This window comes from Heptranchias perlo, chromosome 10 (genome assembly GCF_035084215.1).
Source record: "Heptranchias perlo isolate sHepPer1 chromosome 10, sHepPer1.hap1, whole genome shotgun sequence".
NCBI lineage: Eukaryota > Metazoa > Chordata > Chondrichthyes > Hexanchiformes > Hexanchidae > Heptranchias > Heptranchias perlo.
Genome location: NC_090334.1, coordinates 85184913 through 85199748, shown reverse-complemented (window position 1 = coordinate 85199748; position 14836 = coordinate 85184913). Strand labels below are relative to the sequence as shown.

General features: G+C 48.4%; 1 protein-coding gene across 2 annotated transcripts in view; it reads right to left on the bottom strand.

The window, feature by feature from the left end:
* Positions 1-561: 561 nt before the first annotated feature.
* The window catches only part of ttll5 (tubulin tyrosine ligase-like family, member 5), a 431390-nt gene continuing 417115 nt past the window's right edge, over positions 562-14836 (bottom strand). For both annotated transcript variants that reach the window (XM_067992117.1, XM_067992118.1), the window contains one exon: positions 562-1443. In XM_067992117.1, the coding sequence (XP_067848218.1) occupies positions 1367-1443 (77 nt within the window). In that variant the 3' untranslated portion in view covers positions 562-1366. The remainder of the gene's footprint in view (positions 1444-14836) is intronic.

Sequence of the window (14836 nt, the reverse complement as noted above, 5' to 3'; positions counted from 1 at the left end):
CTGTGGGGATCAGATGGTGCGGTCTGTGGGGATCAGGGGGTGCGGTCTGTGGGGATCAGATGGTGCGGTCTGTGGGGATCAGATGGTGCGGTCTGTGGGGATCAGATGGTGCGGTCTATGGGGATCAGGGGGTGCGGTCTGTGGGGATCAGATGGTGCGGTCTATGGGGATCAGGGGGTGCGGTCTGTGGGGATCAGATGGTGCGGTCTGTGGGGATCAGGGGGTGCGGTCTGTGGGGATCAGATGGTGCGGTCTGTGGGGATCAGGGGGTGCGGTCTGTGGGGATCAGAGGGTGCGGTCTGTGGGGATCAGGGGGTGCGGTCTGTGGGGATCAGAGAGTGCGGTCTGTGGGGATCAGAGAGTGCGGTCTGTGGGGATCAGATGGTGCGGTCTATGGGGATCAGATGGTGCGGTCTGTGGGGATCAGGGGGTGCGGTCTGTGGGGATCAGATGCTGCGGTCTGTGGGGATCAGATGGTGCGGTCTGTGGGGATCAGGGGGTGCGGTCTGTGGGGATCAGATGCTGCGGTCTGTGGGGATCAGATGGTGCGGTCTGTGGGGATCAGATGGTGCGGTCTGTGGGGATCAGGGGGTGCGGTCTGTGGGGATCATGGGGTGCGGTCTGTGGGGATCAGGGGGTGCGGTCTGTGGGGATCAGATGGTGCGGTCTGTGGGGATCAGGGGGTGCGGTCTTTGGGGATCAGGGGGTGCGGTCTGTGGGGATCAGAAGGTGCGGTCTGTGGGGATCAGGGGGTGCGGTCTGTGGGGATCAGAGGGTGAGGTCTGTGGGGATCAGAGGGTGCGGTCTGTGGGGATCAGATGGTGCGGTCTGTGGGGATCAGATGCTGCGGTCTGTGGGGATCAGAGGGTGCGGTCTGTGGGGATCAGGGGGTGCGGTCTGTGGGGATCAGGGGGTGCGGTCTGTGGGGATCAGAGAGTGCGGTCTGTGGGGATCAGATGGTGCGGTCTGTGGGGATCAGAGGGTGCGGTCTGTGGGGATCAGAGGGTGCGGTCTGTGGGGATCAGAGGGTGCGGTCTGTGGGGATCAGGGGGTGCGGTCTGTGGGGATCAGAGGGTGCGGTCTGTGGGGATCAGGGGGTGCGGTCTGTGGGGGTCAGAGGGTGAGGTCTGTGGGGATCAGGGGGTGCGGTCTGTAGGGATCAGATGCTGAGGTCTGTAGGGATCAGATGCTGAGGTCTGTAGGGATCAGATGCTGAGGTCTGTGGGGATCAGATGCTGAGGTCTGTGGGGATCAGATGCTGCGGTCTGTGGGGATCAGATGCTGCGGTCTGTGGGGATCAGATGCTGCGGTCTGTGGGGATCAGATGCTGCGGTCTGTGGGGATCAGATGCTGCGGTCTGTGGGGATCAGCTGATCCATTCACTCCTATCTCCAGTTTGATCTCTCGGTGCGAGGGTGCGGGTTGGTCTGCTGCTGGGTGGAACTGCGAATACACAAACAGAAAATAACCTTTAACAAAATACAAACTCAACATTTTTTTCTCATAGATGATCAGGCTTCCCCATCAGAAATACGCAATTTACTGTTTCTCTGATATCGCAAAGTTGGGAGCTGCCGTTCCGGACGCTGGTGCTGGATGGGAGAGGGGTGGTGAGGAGAAGCTACACAGGGAATGAGAGATATCCACAGGACTCTCACGGAGCTGCCAGCCCCTGGCACAGAGGGACTTCTGTGAAGGGCTGGAGCAGATTGACTGCCACTGCCTGTCTAGTGCAGATCAGGAGGGAACTGTACCTCTTACAAAGCAACTAAATTTACAAACATGCTGCCTGTGTAATCAGCCCACGTTCTCCTTTCAGTGAGGTACTAACGGGATAAGGTTCGTTACTGCCAAGGTTGTGTAATGAGACCCCCTCACTGCCAGCATGCCTCGTCCACCAGTAACTACAAAGGACTGACCACAAACCCAAATTATTAACACCAAACTTTAAAAAACACAATCTGGCAAGTCCAGCTCCCACATGAAGAAAGGCTACTTAGGTGAGATGCCACAAAGCATACGAGCAGGAGGAGGCCATTCAGCCCCTCGAGCCTACTCCGCCATTCAATCAGATCATGGCTGATTATCTTAACTCCATTTACCCGCCTTTGCTCCATATCCCTTGGGACCCTTACCTAACAAAAATCTCTCAATCTCAGTTTTGAAAGCTCCAATTGACCGCCAGCCTCAACAGCCTTTTGGGGGAGACAGCTTCAGATTTCCACTCCCCTTTGTGTGAAGAAATGCCTCCTGATTTCACTCCTGGCTCTAATTTTGAGATTATGTCCACCTTGTTCTGGACTCCCCACCAGAGGAAATAGTTTATCTGCCCTATCGAATCCCTGAACCATTTTAAACACCTTGATTAGATCACCCCTCAACCTTCTGCTCTTGAGGGAATACAAGTTTCTGCAACCTGTCCTCGTAATTTAACCCTTTAGGCCCTGGTATCATTCTGATGAATCTGTGCTGCACCCCCTCCAAGGACAATATATCCTTCCTGAAGTGCGGTGCCCAGAACTGAATGCAGTCTCCAGACGGGGTCTGACGAAGACTCTGTAGCATCACTTCCACCTCCTTGAGATAAAAGTCAACATTCCATTAGCCTTTTTTGATTACTTTTTGTACCTGAACACTGGTTTTTCGTGATTTGTGTACGTGGACCCCTAAATTCCGTTGCTCATCCAGTGGAGTTGCTGACATAGAACTGTATCCCCAGCACATGCTCCAATAAAGTGCCTTGTTACTCCTTCTGACGTTGCTCCTAGCTGCATGTGTTCCAACCGATACTCCCTTCCACTCTACACAATCTATAAGCTTTTGAAACTCAAACTCGACATCGCCTAATCACTACTTCCTGATTTATGTCGTCTCCCCTCCTGCTCATTATGGCCCCGATGATGTCAGCCTTGGGTCTTTCAATAAATCAAATCTAATTATCGCCTTCGACTTAAACATTCACTCCCTCCCCCATCGCTGCACCGTTCTATCCACAGGATGCACTGCAGCAACTCGCCAAGGCTTCTTCGACAGCACCTCCCAAACCCACGACCTCTACCACCTAGAAGGACAAGAGCAGCAGGTACATGGGAACAACACCACCTGCACGTTCCCCTCCGAGTCTCATACTTCATCCTGATTTGGAAATATATCGGCCGTTCCTTCATCGTCAATGGGTCAAAATCCTGGAACTCCCTTCCTAACAGCACTGTGGGAGAACCTTCACCACACGGACTGCAGCGGTTCAAGAAGGCGGCTCACCACCACCTTCTCAAGGGGCAACTAGGGATGGGCAATAAATGCCGGCCTCGCCAGTGATGCCCACATCCTGACATTGAATTAAAACAAAAAGGAAACTGCACATCACTGGCATTCGATGAAGCCTCTCTATCAAATACACCTTTTCTCTTTTCATTGCTGACCATTTTTCTTAAGTATATATATATATATATATACATATATATATTTGCTTTTATTTGAGAGCTATTCTGGGAATTGTCTGTCTTCGGAGAGCTCATCAAACATGAGGTGCTCACTACTATTACCAGCTGCTGAATGGAAACTATGTGTAATCCTCCAGCACTTCCACCTCTCAGCTTAATGAGTACAAGAAAATACAGTTATTAAATCTCCTGGCAGTGAGTGGAGCTGCCCTGCTCTGATCGGCATTTACAATCAGACACCTGATCTCAGCAGACCCTTTAACAGCTGCTCCACAGTCATTTGATATCCAGGCTCCCGGATCCGGGCATCGAGCCAGCAGCTCATTCAATACCCAAGGAATTCCTGACACCGGCACAGGGAGACATGCAACCGTGAGCAAGAGAGAGAGAGAGAGAGACAGAGAGAGCACGACAGAGAGCGCAAGAGAGCGTGACAGAGCGCGCAGGAGCGAGAGTACGAGACAGAGAGAGCGCAACAGAGAGCGCAAGAGAGAGCGCGCAACAGAGAAAGCACGACAGAGAGCGCGAGAGAGCGTGACAGAGCGCGCAGGAGCGAGAGCACAAGGCAGAGAGAGCGAGAAGAGAGCACGAGCAAGAGCGCGAGCAGGACAGCGAGAGAGAGCACGGCAGAGCGTGCAGGACCAGGAGCACGAAACAGAAAGAGCGAGGCAGAGAGCGAGACAGAGTGCGAGAGAGAGCAAATTTGACAAATTTATTAGAGTTTTTTGAGGATGTAACTAGCAGCGTAGATAAAGGGGAACCAGTGGATGTTGTATATTTGGATTTTCAAAAGGCATTCGATAAGGTGCCACTTAAAAGGTTGTTACCAAGAAAAGGGCTCATCGGGTTGAGGGTAATATACTAGTATGGATAGAAGATTGGTTAACAGACACAAAAGAGAGTAGGGATAAACGGGTCATTTTCAGGTTGGCAGACTGTAACTAGTGGGGTGCCGCAAGGACCAGTGCTTGGGCCTCAGCTATTTACAATCTATATTAATATGAACATACATACGAACATACGAATTAAGAGCAGGGGTAGGCCATTCGGCCCCTCGAGCCTGCTCTGCCATTTGATAAGATCATGGCTGATCTGATTGTGACCTCAACTTTCCCGTCGACCGACTGTAACCTTTGACTCCCTTGTTAATCAGGAATCTATCTAACTCAGCCTTAAAAATATTCAATGACCCTGCCTCCATCGCTCTCTGGGGAAGGGAGTTCCACAGACTCACGACCCTCTGAGAGAAAAAATTCCTCCTCATCTCGTCTTAAATGGGAGACCCCTTATTTTTAAACTGTGGCCCCTAGTTCTAGTCTCTCCCACAAGGGGAAAACATCCTCTCAGCATCTACCCCTTCTAGTCCCCTCAGGATCTTATATATTTCAATAAGATCACCTCTCATTCTTCTAAACTCCAGTGTATACAGGCCCAACTTGTCCAACCTTTCCTCATAAGATAATCCCCTCATCCCAGGAATCAGTCGAGTGAACCTTCTCTGAACCGCCTCTAAAGCAATTGTGTCCTTTCTTAAATAAGGAGACCAAAACTGCACACAGTATTCTAGATGTGGTCTCACCAATGCCCTGTACAACTGGAGCAAAACATCTCTACTTTTATATTCCATTCCCCTTGCAATAAATGACAACATTCCATTTACCTTCCTAATCACTTGATGTATCTGCATACTAACTTTTTGTGAATCATGTACTAGGACACCCAGATCCCTCTGTACCTCAGAGTTCTGCAATCTCTCTCCATTTAAATATACTGCTTTTCTATTCCTCCTGCCAAAGTGGGCAAGTTCACATTTTCCCACATTATACTCCATCTGACAAATTTTTGCCCACTCACTTAACCTATCTATATCCCTTTGCAGACTCCTTATGTCCTCTTCACAACTTACTTTCCTACCTACCTTTGTGTCATCAGCAAATTTAGCAACCATACATTCGGTCCCTTCACCCAAGTCATTGATATAGATTGTAAATAGTTGAGCCCCCAGCACTGATCCCTGTGGCACTCCACTCGTTACATCTTGCCAACCTGAAAATGATCCATTTATGCCTACTCTCTGTTTCCTGTTAGCTAACCAATCCTTTATCCATGCTAATATGTTACCTCCTACACCGTGAGCTCTGTAGTAGCCTTTGATGTGGCACCTTGTCAAAAGCCTTCTGGAAATCCAAGTCCACCACATCCACAGGATCCCCTTTATCCACGTTGCTTGTTACTTCCTCAAAGAACTCTAATAAATTAGTCAAACATGATTTCCCTTTCACAAAGCCGTGTTGACTCTGCCTGATTGCATTGAGATTTTCTAAGTGCCCTGCTATAACCTCCTTAATAATAGATTCTAGCATTTTCCCTATGACAGATGTTAAGCTAACTGGCCTGTAGTTTCCTGCTTTCTGTCTCCCTCCTTTCTTGAATAGAGGAGTTACATTCGCTATTTTCCAATCTGATGGGACCCTTCCAGAATCTAGGGAATTTTGGAAAATTGATACCAATGCATCTACTATCTCTGCAGCCACTTCTTTTAACACCCTAGGATGAAGTCTGTCAGGACCTGGGGACTTGTCAGCTTTTAGTTCTAATATTTTTTTCAAAACCCTTTCCCTGGTGATTATAAATTATTTAAGTTCCTCCCTTTCACCTCTTGATTCACAATTATTTCTGGCATGTTATTTGTATCCTCTACAGTGAAGACGGACACAAAATATCTGTTCAATTCATCCGGCATTTCCTTATTCTCCATTATTAATTCCCCAGACTCACTCTCTAGAGGACCAACACTCACTTTACTTACTCTTTTCCTTTTTAAATACCTGTAGAAACTCTTACGATCTGTTTTTACATACAGATACTTAGATGAAGGGACCGAGTGTAATGTATCCAAGTTTGCTGACGATACAAAGCTAGGTGGGAAAGTAAGCTGTGAGGAGGACACAGAGTCTGCAAAGGGATATAGACAGGTTAAGTGAGTGGGCAAGAAGGTGGCAGATGCTATATTACATAACGTGGGGAAATGTGAGGTTATTCACTTTGGTAAGAAGAATAGAAAACAGAATATTTTTTAAATGGTGAGAAACTATTAAATGATGGTATCCAGAGAGACCTGGATGTCCTCATACAAGAAACACAAAGTTAACACGCAGGTACAGCAAGCAATTAGAAAGGCAAAAGGCATGTTGGTCTTTATTGCAAGGGGGTTGGAGTACAAGAGTAAGGAAGTCTTACTACAATTGTACAGGGCTTTAGTGAGACCTCACCTGGAGTACTGTGTACAGTTTTGGTCTCCTTACCTAAGGAAGGATATACTTGCCTTAGAGGCGGTGCAACAAAGGTTCACTAGATTAATTCCTGGGATGAGAGGGTTGTCCTATGAGGAGAGATTGAGTAGAATGGGCCTGTACTCTCTGGAGTTTAGAAGAATGAGAGGGGATCTCATTGAAACATAAAAGATTCTAAGGAGGCTTCACAGGGTAGAGGCGAGAGGTTGTTTCCCCTGGCTGGAGATCCTATCACAGGATAAGGGGTCGGCCATTTAAGACTGAGATGAGCAGGAATTTCTTCACTCAGCAGGTTGTGAGTCTTTGGAATTTTCTACCCCAGAGGGCTGTGGATGCTCAGTCATTGAATATATTCAAGGCTGAGATCGATAGATTTTTGGACTCTAGGGGAATCAAGGGACATGGGGATCCAGCAGAAAAGTGGAGTTGAGGTTGAAGATCAGCCATGATCTGATTGAATGGAGGAACAGGCTCGAGGGGCCGTGTGGTCTACTTCTGCTCCTATTTCTTATGTTCTTGTGAGTGATAGAGAGAGCGAGAGAGAGAAAGAGTGGACCAGAGAGAGGGCGAGGGAACGGACCAGAGAGAGGGCGAGAGAGAGAGCGTGAGAGAAAGAGATCGTGAGAGAGAGCGAGTGAGAGTGAGATATAGCGAGCAAGAGGGAGCAAGATAGAGAGCAAGAGAGAAATAGCGAGAGAGTGAGATAGCGAAAGCGAGAGAGAGTGAGAGACAGAGTGAGAGCAAAAGAGAGAGTGAGAGAGCAAGACAGAGGGTGTGAGCAAGACAGCGAGAGAGCAAGAGAAAGAGAAAGAGAAAGAGAGAGGGAGAAAGAGAGAGCGAGAGAGAGAAAAAGCGAGACAGGGAGCGTGAGCCCCTCACTGCTCTTATGCTATGTTACAGGCCCCTCATTGCCCTTATCCTGTGTTACAGGCCCCTCGCTGTCCTTATGCTGTGTTACAGGCCCCTCATTGCCCTTATCCTGTGTTACAGGCCCCTCGCTGCTCTTACGCTATATTACAGGCCCTCACTGCCCTTACGCTATATTACAGGCCCCTCACTGCTCTTATGCTGTGTTACAGGCCCCTCATTGCCCTTATCCTGTGTTACAGGCCCCTCGCTGCTCTTACGCTATATTACAGGCCCTCACTGCCCTTACGCTGTGTTAGAGGCCCCTCACTGCTCTTATGCTGTGTTACAGGCCCCTCATTGCCCTTATCCTGTGTTACAGGCCCCTCATTGCCCTTACGCTGTGTTACAGGCCCCTCACTGCCCTTACGCTGTGTTACAGGCCCCTCACTGCCCTTATGCTGTGTTACAGGCCCCTCACTGCCCTTACGCTGTGTTACAGGCCCCTCACTGCCCTTACGCTGTGTTACAGGCCCCTCACTGCTCTTACGCTGTGTTACAGGCCCCTCACTGCCCTTACGCTGTGTTACAGGCCCCTCACTGCCCTTACGCTGTGTTACAGGCCCCTCACTGCCCTTACGCTGTGTTACAGGCCCCTCATTGCCCTTATCCTGTGTAACAGGCCCCTCCCGGTTGCAAGTTCCTGAGTTGGTGTGGGCGGTGCTTTCCTGCGAGTGGTGTACTCCAAGAACCCCACCAGTTTTAAACCACCTGTCACAGTAAAAGTGTCACTCAATACTTCAAGTACACAATGAAACAAGCTCGCTGGTCCCACCAATTCAGGCAAGCTGTCTACAGCTAGTTGTGGTTCTCCACAATCCATTTCATCTCCGACCAGTGCGCCCAGAGGTAAAAGTTCCAAAGAAGGGATAACCCCCATGAAACTCCCTCCCAGCTCTTGAAAGCAATTCAGCAAAAGCTCCAGGCTCTCAATAGAACACTGAAATCTGTGCTGCCCAACCTCGACCAGCCTCATTCCACTGTGTCATTCTCAGGATCCCATCATATTTCATAGAGCGCTTGACAGCTCAAGTCTAGACTTATAACCTTCTGCATTGTCCTTAACCCTACCTTACCCATCTAATCGTGTCTTTATGAAGGAATTAACCACACATGACCTGACTTCTGCTTTTACTGGCAATCTGTTACACATATCTGCGACATTGTTAGGGCAAACATTAGGGTTGCCAACCCTCCAGGATTATCCTGGAGTCTCCAAGAATTGAAGATTAATCTCCAGGACACTGCTGCTGGCAACATACCTGGGAGAAAAATCATAGGGGCACTAAAAAAAATGTTTTTTTCATTTTCACAGCTTCATAGAATCATACAGCACAGAAGGAGGCCATTTGGCCCATCGTGCCTGTGCCGGCTCTTTGAAAGAGCTATCCAATTAGTCCCACTCCCCTGCTCTTTCCCCATTGCCCTGTAATTCTTTTCCGTTCAAGTATTTATCCAATTCCCTTTTGAAAGTTATTATTGAATCTGCTTCCACCGCCCTTTCAGGCAGCGTATTCCAGATCAGAACAACTCGCTGTGTAAAAAAACGTTTCCTCATGTCACCTCTGGTTCTTTTGCCAATCACCTTAAATCTGTGTCCTCTGGTTACCGACCCTTCTGCCACTGGAAACAGTTTCTCCTTATTTACTCTATCAAAACCGTTCATGATTTTGAACACCTCGATCAAATCTCCACTTAATCTTCTCTGTTCTAAGAACAATCCCAACTTCTCCAACCTCCCCACATACAGAAGTCCCTCATCCCTGATACCATTCTAGTAAATCTCTTCTGCATCCTCTCTAAGGCCTTGACATCCTTCCTAAAGTGTGGTGCCCAGAAGTGTGGAGACTCATAATACAATCAAGGAGACTCAACATGGTTTTATGAGGGGAAATCATGTCTGACAAATTTATCAGAGTTCTTTGAGGAAGTAACGGGCAGGGTGGATAAAGGGGAACCAATGGATGCAGTATATTTGGATTTCCAAAAGGCATTCAATCGATAAGGTGCCACATAAAAGATTACTGCACAAGATAAGAGCTCATGGTGTTGGGGGTAATATACTGGCATGGATAGAGGATTGGCTAACTAACAGAAAACAAAGAGTCGGGATAAAAGGGTCAGTTTCAAAATGGCAATCTGTAACTAGTGGGGTGCCGCAGGGATCAGTGCTGGGGCCTCAACTATTTACAATATATATCAATGACTTGGATGAAGGAACAGAGTGTCTTGTGGACAAATTTGCTGATGATACAAAGATAGGTGGAAAAACAAGTTGCGAGGAGGACACAGAGTGTCTGCAAAGGGATATTGACAGGTTAAGAGAATGGGCAAAAATTTGGCAGATGGAATATAATGTGGGAAAATGTGAAGTCATCCACTTTGGGAGGAAAAATAAAAAAGCAAAATATTATTTGAATGGAGAAATACTACAAAATGCTGCTGTACAGAGGGATCTGGGTGTCCTCCTACATGAAACACAAAAAGTCAACATACAGGTGCAGCAGGTAATCCGGAAGGCAAATAGAATATTGGCCTTTATTTCTAGGGGGATGGAGTATAAAAGCAGGGAAGTCATGCTACAACTGTACAAGATGCTGGGGAGACCAAACCTGGAGTACTGCGTACAGCTCTGGTGCCCTTATTTAAGGAAGGATATACTTGCATTGGAGGCAGTTCAGAGAAGGTTCACTATGTTGATTCTGGGTATGGAAGGGTTGTTTTATGAGGAAAGATTGAACAGGTTGGGTCTATACTGATTGGAGTTTAGAAGAATGAGAGAAGATCTTATTGAAACATACAAGATTCTGAGGGGGCTCGATAGTGTAGACACTGAGAGGATGTTACCCCTCATGGGGGAATCTAAAACTAGGGGGCATAGTCTCAGAATAAGGGGTCTCCCGTTTAAGACGGAAATGAGGAGGAATTTCTTCTCCCAGAGGGTCGTGATCTTTGGAATTCTTTACCCCAAAAAGCTGTGGAGGCCGAGTCATTGAATACATTCAAGGCTGAGTTAGACAAATTTTTGATCAGCAAGGGAGTCAAAGGATATGGGGAAAGGGCGGGAAAGTGGAGTTGAGGTAAAAATCAGATCAGCCATGATCTCACTGAATGGCGGAGCAGGCTCGAGGGGCCGAATGGCCTACTCCTGCTCCTATCTCTTATGGTCTCTTATGGTCTTATGGTCCCAGAACTGAACACAATACTCCAGCTGAGGCCTAACCCGTGTTTTATAAAAGGTTTAGCATAACTTCCTTGCTTTTGTACTCTATGCCTCTGTTAATAAAGCCCAGGATCCCATATGCTTTTTTAACAGCAAGTTGGGGTGCAGGTCTCTCTGTTCCTGCACCCCAACTTTAAAATTGTACCCTTTGGTTTATATTGCCTCTTCTTATTCTTCCTATCAAAATGTATCACTTCACACTTCTCTGCGTTAAATTTCATCTGCCGTGTGTCTGCCCATTTCACCAGTCTGTCCTCCTGAAGTCTGTTACTATCCTCCACACTATTTACTACATTTCCGAGTTTCATGTCATCTGCAAATTTTGAAATTATACCCTGTATACCCAAGTCCAGGTCATTAATATATATCAAAAAGAGCAGTGGTCCTAATACTGACCCCTGGGGAACACCACTGTATACTTCCCTCCAGTCTGAAAAACAACCCTTCACCACTACTCTCTGCTTTCTGTCCCTTAGCCAATTCTGTATCCATGCTGTCACTGTCCCTTTAATCTCATGGGCTTTAATTTTGCTAACAAGTCTATTATGTGGTACTTTATCAAATGCCTTTTGAAAGTCCATATACTCAACATCAACCACACTACCCTCATCAACCCTCTCTGTTACTTCATCAAAGAACTCAATCAAGTTAGTTAAACGCGATTTTCCTTTAACAAATCCGTGCTGACTTTCATTTATTAGCCCAGACTTTTCCAAGTGCAAATTAATTTTGTCCCGGATTATTGTCTCTGAAAGTTTCCCCACCACGGACGCTAGGCTGTCTGGCCTGTAATTGCCCGGTTTATCCCTCTCCCCTTTGATGAACAGGAGTGTAACATTTGCAATTTGCCAGTCCTCTGGCACCATCTTTGAACATTTTCATTTATTAGTTGTAAAAATATTGGAGATGTGGGAAAAAGTTTGTTCCCTTTCCATTTGGCCGTAGAAAGGCATTGCGCCTGGAGAATGGACCAATGGCGGGAGTGCGGGGGGAGTGCGCGAGGGGGAGTGCCGGGGTCGGGGGGGGGGGAGAGGAGTGAGGGCGGGAGGAGTGCGGGGGAGGGCAGGTGGTCATGTGAAACCTCCAGGAATACACCCAACCAGAGCTGGCGACTCAAGTAAACATCCCCCTTCTCTCGAGTCTGCCTCGAGTTTCCCAGGTCCTTTTTTCTTTCTGTGCTGCTTCTTTTTTCACTTCATTTCTAGGTCTTATTAGTTGATTGTTCCCATTAGAAAAGCAGTGCAACAAACACCCTGCTCTTTTTCCTCTTCCTTCTGTTCAGTGTTGACTGAAACGACCTCACCCCTGCAAACGATGTTTCCGTTCTCCTCCTTTGCTGTTGCTCCTCTCCAGGTCACTGTAGAGTTCTTACTTAAATTGTAGGAAACCTCAAAAAAAAAAGCCTACACTTGCAGCAGAAGCCAGAAGGAAGCATGCAACAACCACAAAAGCCAGCTTGTGGAGCCTGTTTTGAAGGAACTGAATGTCTTTAGGACACTGTAGGAGGCTTCAGACCTCAACCTGGACCCTTACTGGTCCAATTAAAATAGGCCCTCCAGCAATCAATCCATTAGTTCTGTCATTGGTTAGAAATTAAGGCGATCCTTTTTCTAATTATGCCCCTATAAAAGTGGGGGCGGGGGGAAGGGGAGAGGCATAGATATAAATTTGTCATCTTTATAAATGAATCACAAAATCAAATTAGATGTCAATGTCATTCAGTGTCTATTATGCACCCTGCGGTCGCAGGAAGCCTCAAGCGTACCAGCAGACACCGCGTGCTCCTTCTCCAAGGCTACCCGGGCATGGAGAATGCCGTGGAAGAGAGGCAGGCAGTCGGAGCGACCGCCCCCACGGGCCGCATCTCGCCTGGACCTGTCGAAGGCCACTTTGGACAGGCCCCGGAGCGGACCCACGAGGATATCCTCCGACTCGCCTGTACCCCTCCTCCTCGGGGGGGGCCAAAGATCAGGAACGTGGGACTGAAGTGCAACCAAATCTTGAGGAGCAGCCCCCTCGAATAATGAAACAGGGGCTGCACCCTCTCACGCTCGGTATAAATGTGGATAAGGGACTCGTCCAGGCCGCAGAGGTACAGGCAGCCCGGGAGTCCGTGAAATGACTTAACAGCCGGTTTGTGGGGACCGCAACACTCTCCACCCCGGATCCCCAGTGGTAGAGGGAAGGACTCCTGCGGAGGGACCCCTCCAATGGGGACTCCAGCCTCTGCCGGACAGCAAGATGGTACACCAGGGCGTGTCCGGACGGGAGACGAGGTTGGGGAAGTGGAGAGTGTGCAGAGCAGCCCGTACAGGAAATCCCTCAGTGGATAGTGGAATGGCACGAAGGGGATTTCCGAGAGACGGCTCAAGTTGAGAGGCGCAGCCCTCCGAGGGAGGATTCGGGGCCTGGCGCCGATGAGAAACTCCGTCCGAACGGGGATCAGATCAGACGGGACTGCTTCACATGCTCGAGCCTCCTCGACACACTGAGTGGTGTCAGGACCGAGGGCATCTTTTAGCCCCTGATGGCTTTGGCCGCGGACCGGAAGTAGCACCAGGACATCTGTTCTGCCAAAGTCCTCGTCGACATCTAGCCCGCTCTGTGCTGCTAATCCCACGGTCTCAGTTTGAGTTAAATAGAATCACAGAGTCGTAGAAAGGTTACAACACAGAAGGAGGCCATTCGGCCCGTCAAGTCCGCGCTGCTTACAGCTGCACAGTGTGTACTTTTTGCACATTTTGAAACGTGGATCACATTCCCTCCGATCAACCTCTTTACCTCTTCTGAAAATGAGTTCAGTTCTGAGAGTCTCTCACTTTACCTCTCTGCCAAAGTTATACTTACCCATTGAAAATCTGGGATCAGTAAGAGTGACCATGAAGCTGTTGGATTGTCGTAAAAACCCAACTGGTTCACTAACGTCCTTTAGGGAAGGAAACCTGCCGTCCTTACCTGATCTAGGCCTATACGTGACTCCAGTCCCCACACCAACGTGATTGACTCTTAACTGCCCTCTGAAGTGGCATATAGGCCCATACCAGGTAAGGACGGCAGGTTTCCTTCCCTAAAGGACATTAGTGTTACACCTGTCTCTTCTCCTTCGCTCCCTTCACACTGGGCAGTAACACTGAAGCTGGGGATGTGCCTCTCAGACTGTCCTGCATTTAGGTGGATGGGGGAGGGGTGGTTAGCAGGTTAAAAACCCCTTCATCCCAACAAGTCATCCCTTCTGTTCCTTCCTTGTCAGGCATCCACCACCAAGAAGGACAAGGGCAGCAATGTCACGGCAACAAGTCACGCACTCTCCTCACTTGGACATCGGTCACCGTTTCTTCATTATCGCTGAATTAATATCTTGGGATTCCCACCGAACAGCACTGTGGGAGAACCTTCACCACACGGACTGCAGCGGTTCAAGAAAGCGGCTCACCACCACCTTCTCAAGGGGCAACTAGAGATGGGCAATAAATGCCGGCCTCACCAGCAATGCCCACATCCTCAGAATTAATAAAATAAAAAGAAGCAACTGATGCGCCGAATGTTGAAACCACATGAAAATGGGGAGACAGAAAAAGCTGAAAGCAGCTCAAAGATTGCCTGAAGCAAAATTTCATCAACTTTGCTTCTAATTTCCACCCTTCCCTCGCCTTCACATGGTCCATCTCTCACTCTTCCCTTCCCTTCCTCGACTTCTCTATCTCCATTTCTGGGGATAGGCTGTCCACCAATATCTACTATAAGCCCACCGACTCCCACAGCTACCTTGATTACATTTCCTCCCACCCCGCTTCCTGTAAAGACTCTATTCCCTTCTCCCAGTTTCTCTGTCTCCGTCGCATCTGTTCTGACGATGCCATCTTCCACATCGGTGCTTCCAATATGTCTTCCTTTTTCCTCAACTGAGGATTCTCCTCCACTGTCGTTGACCGGGTCCGTCCTATTTCCCGCATTTCTGCTCCCACCCCTTC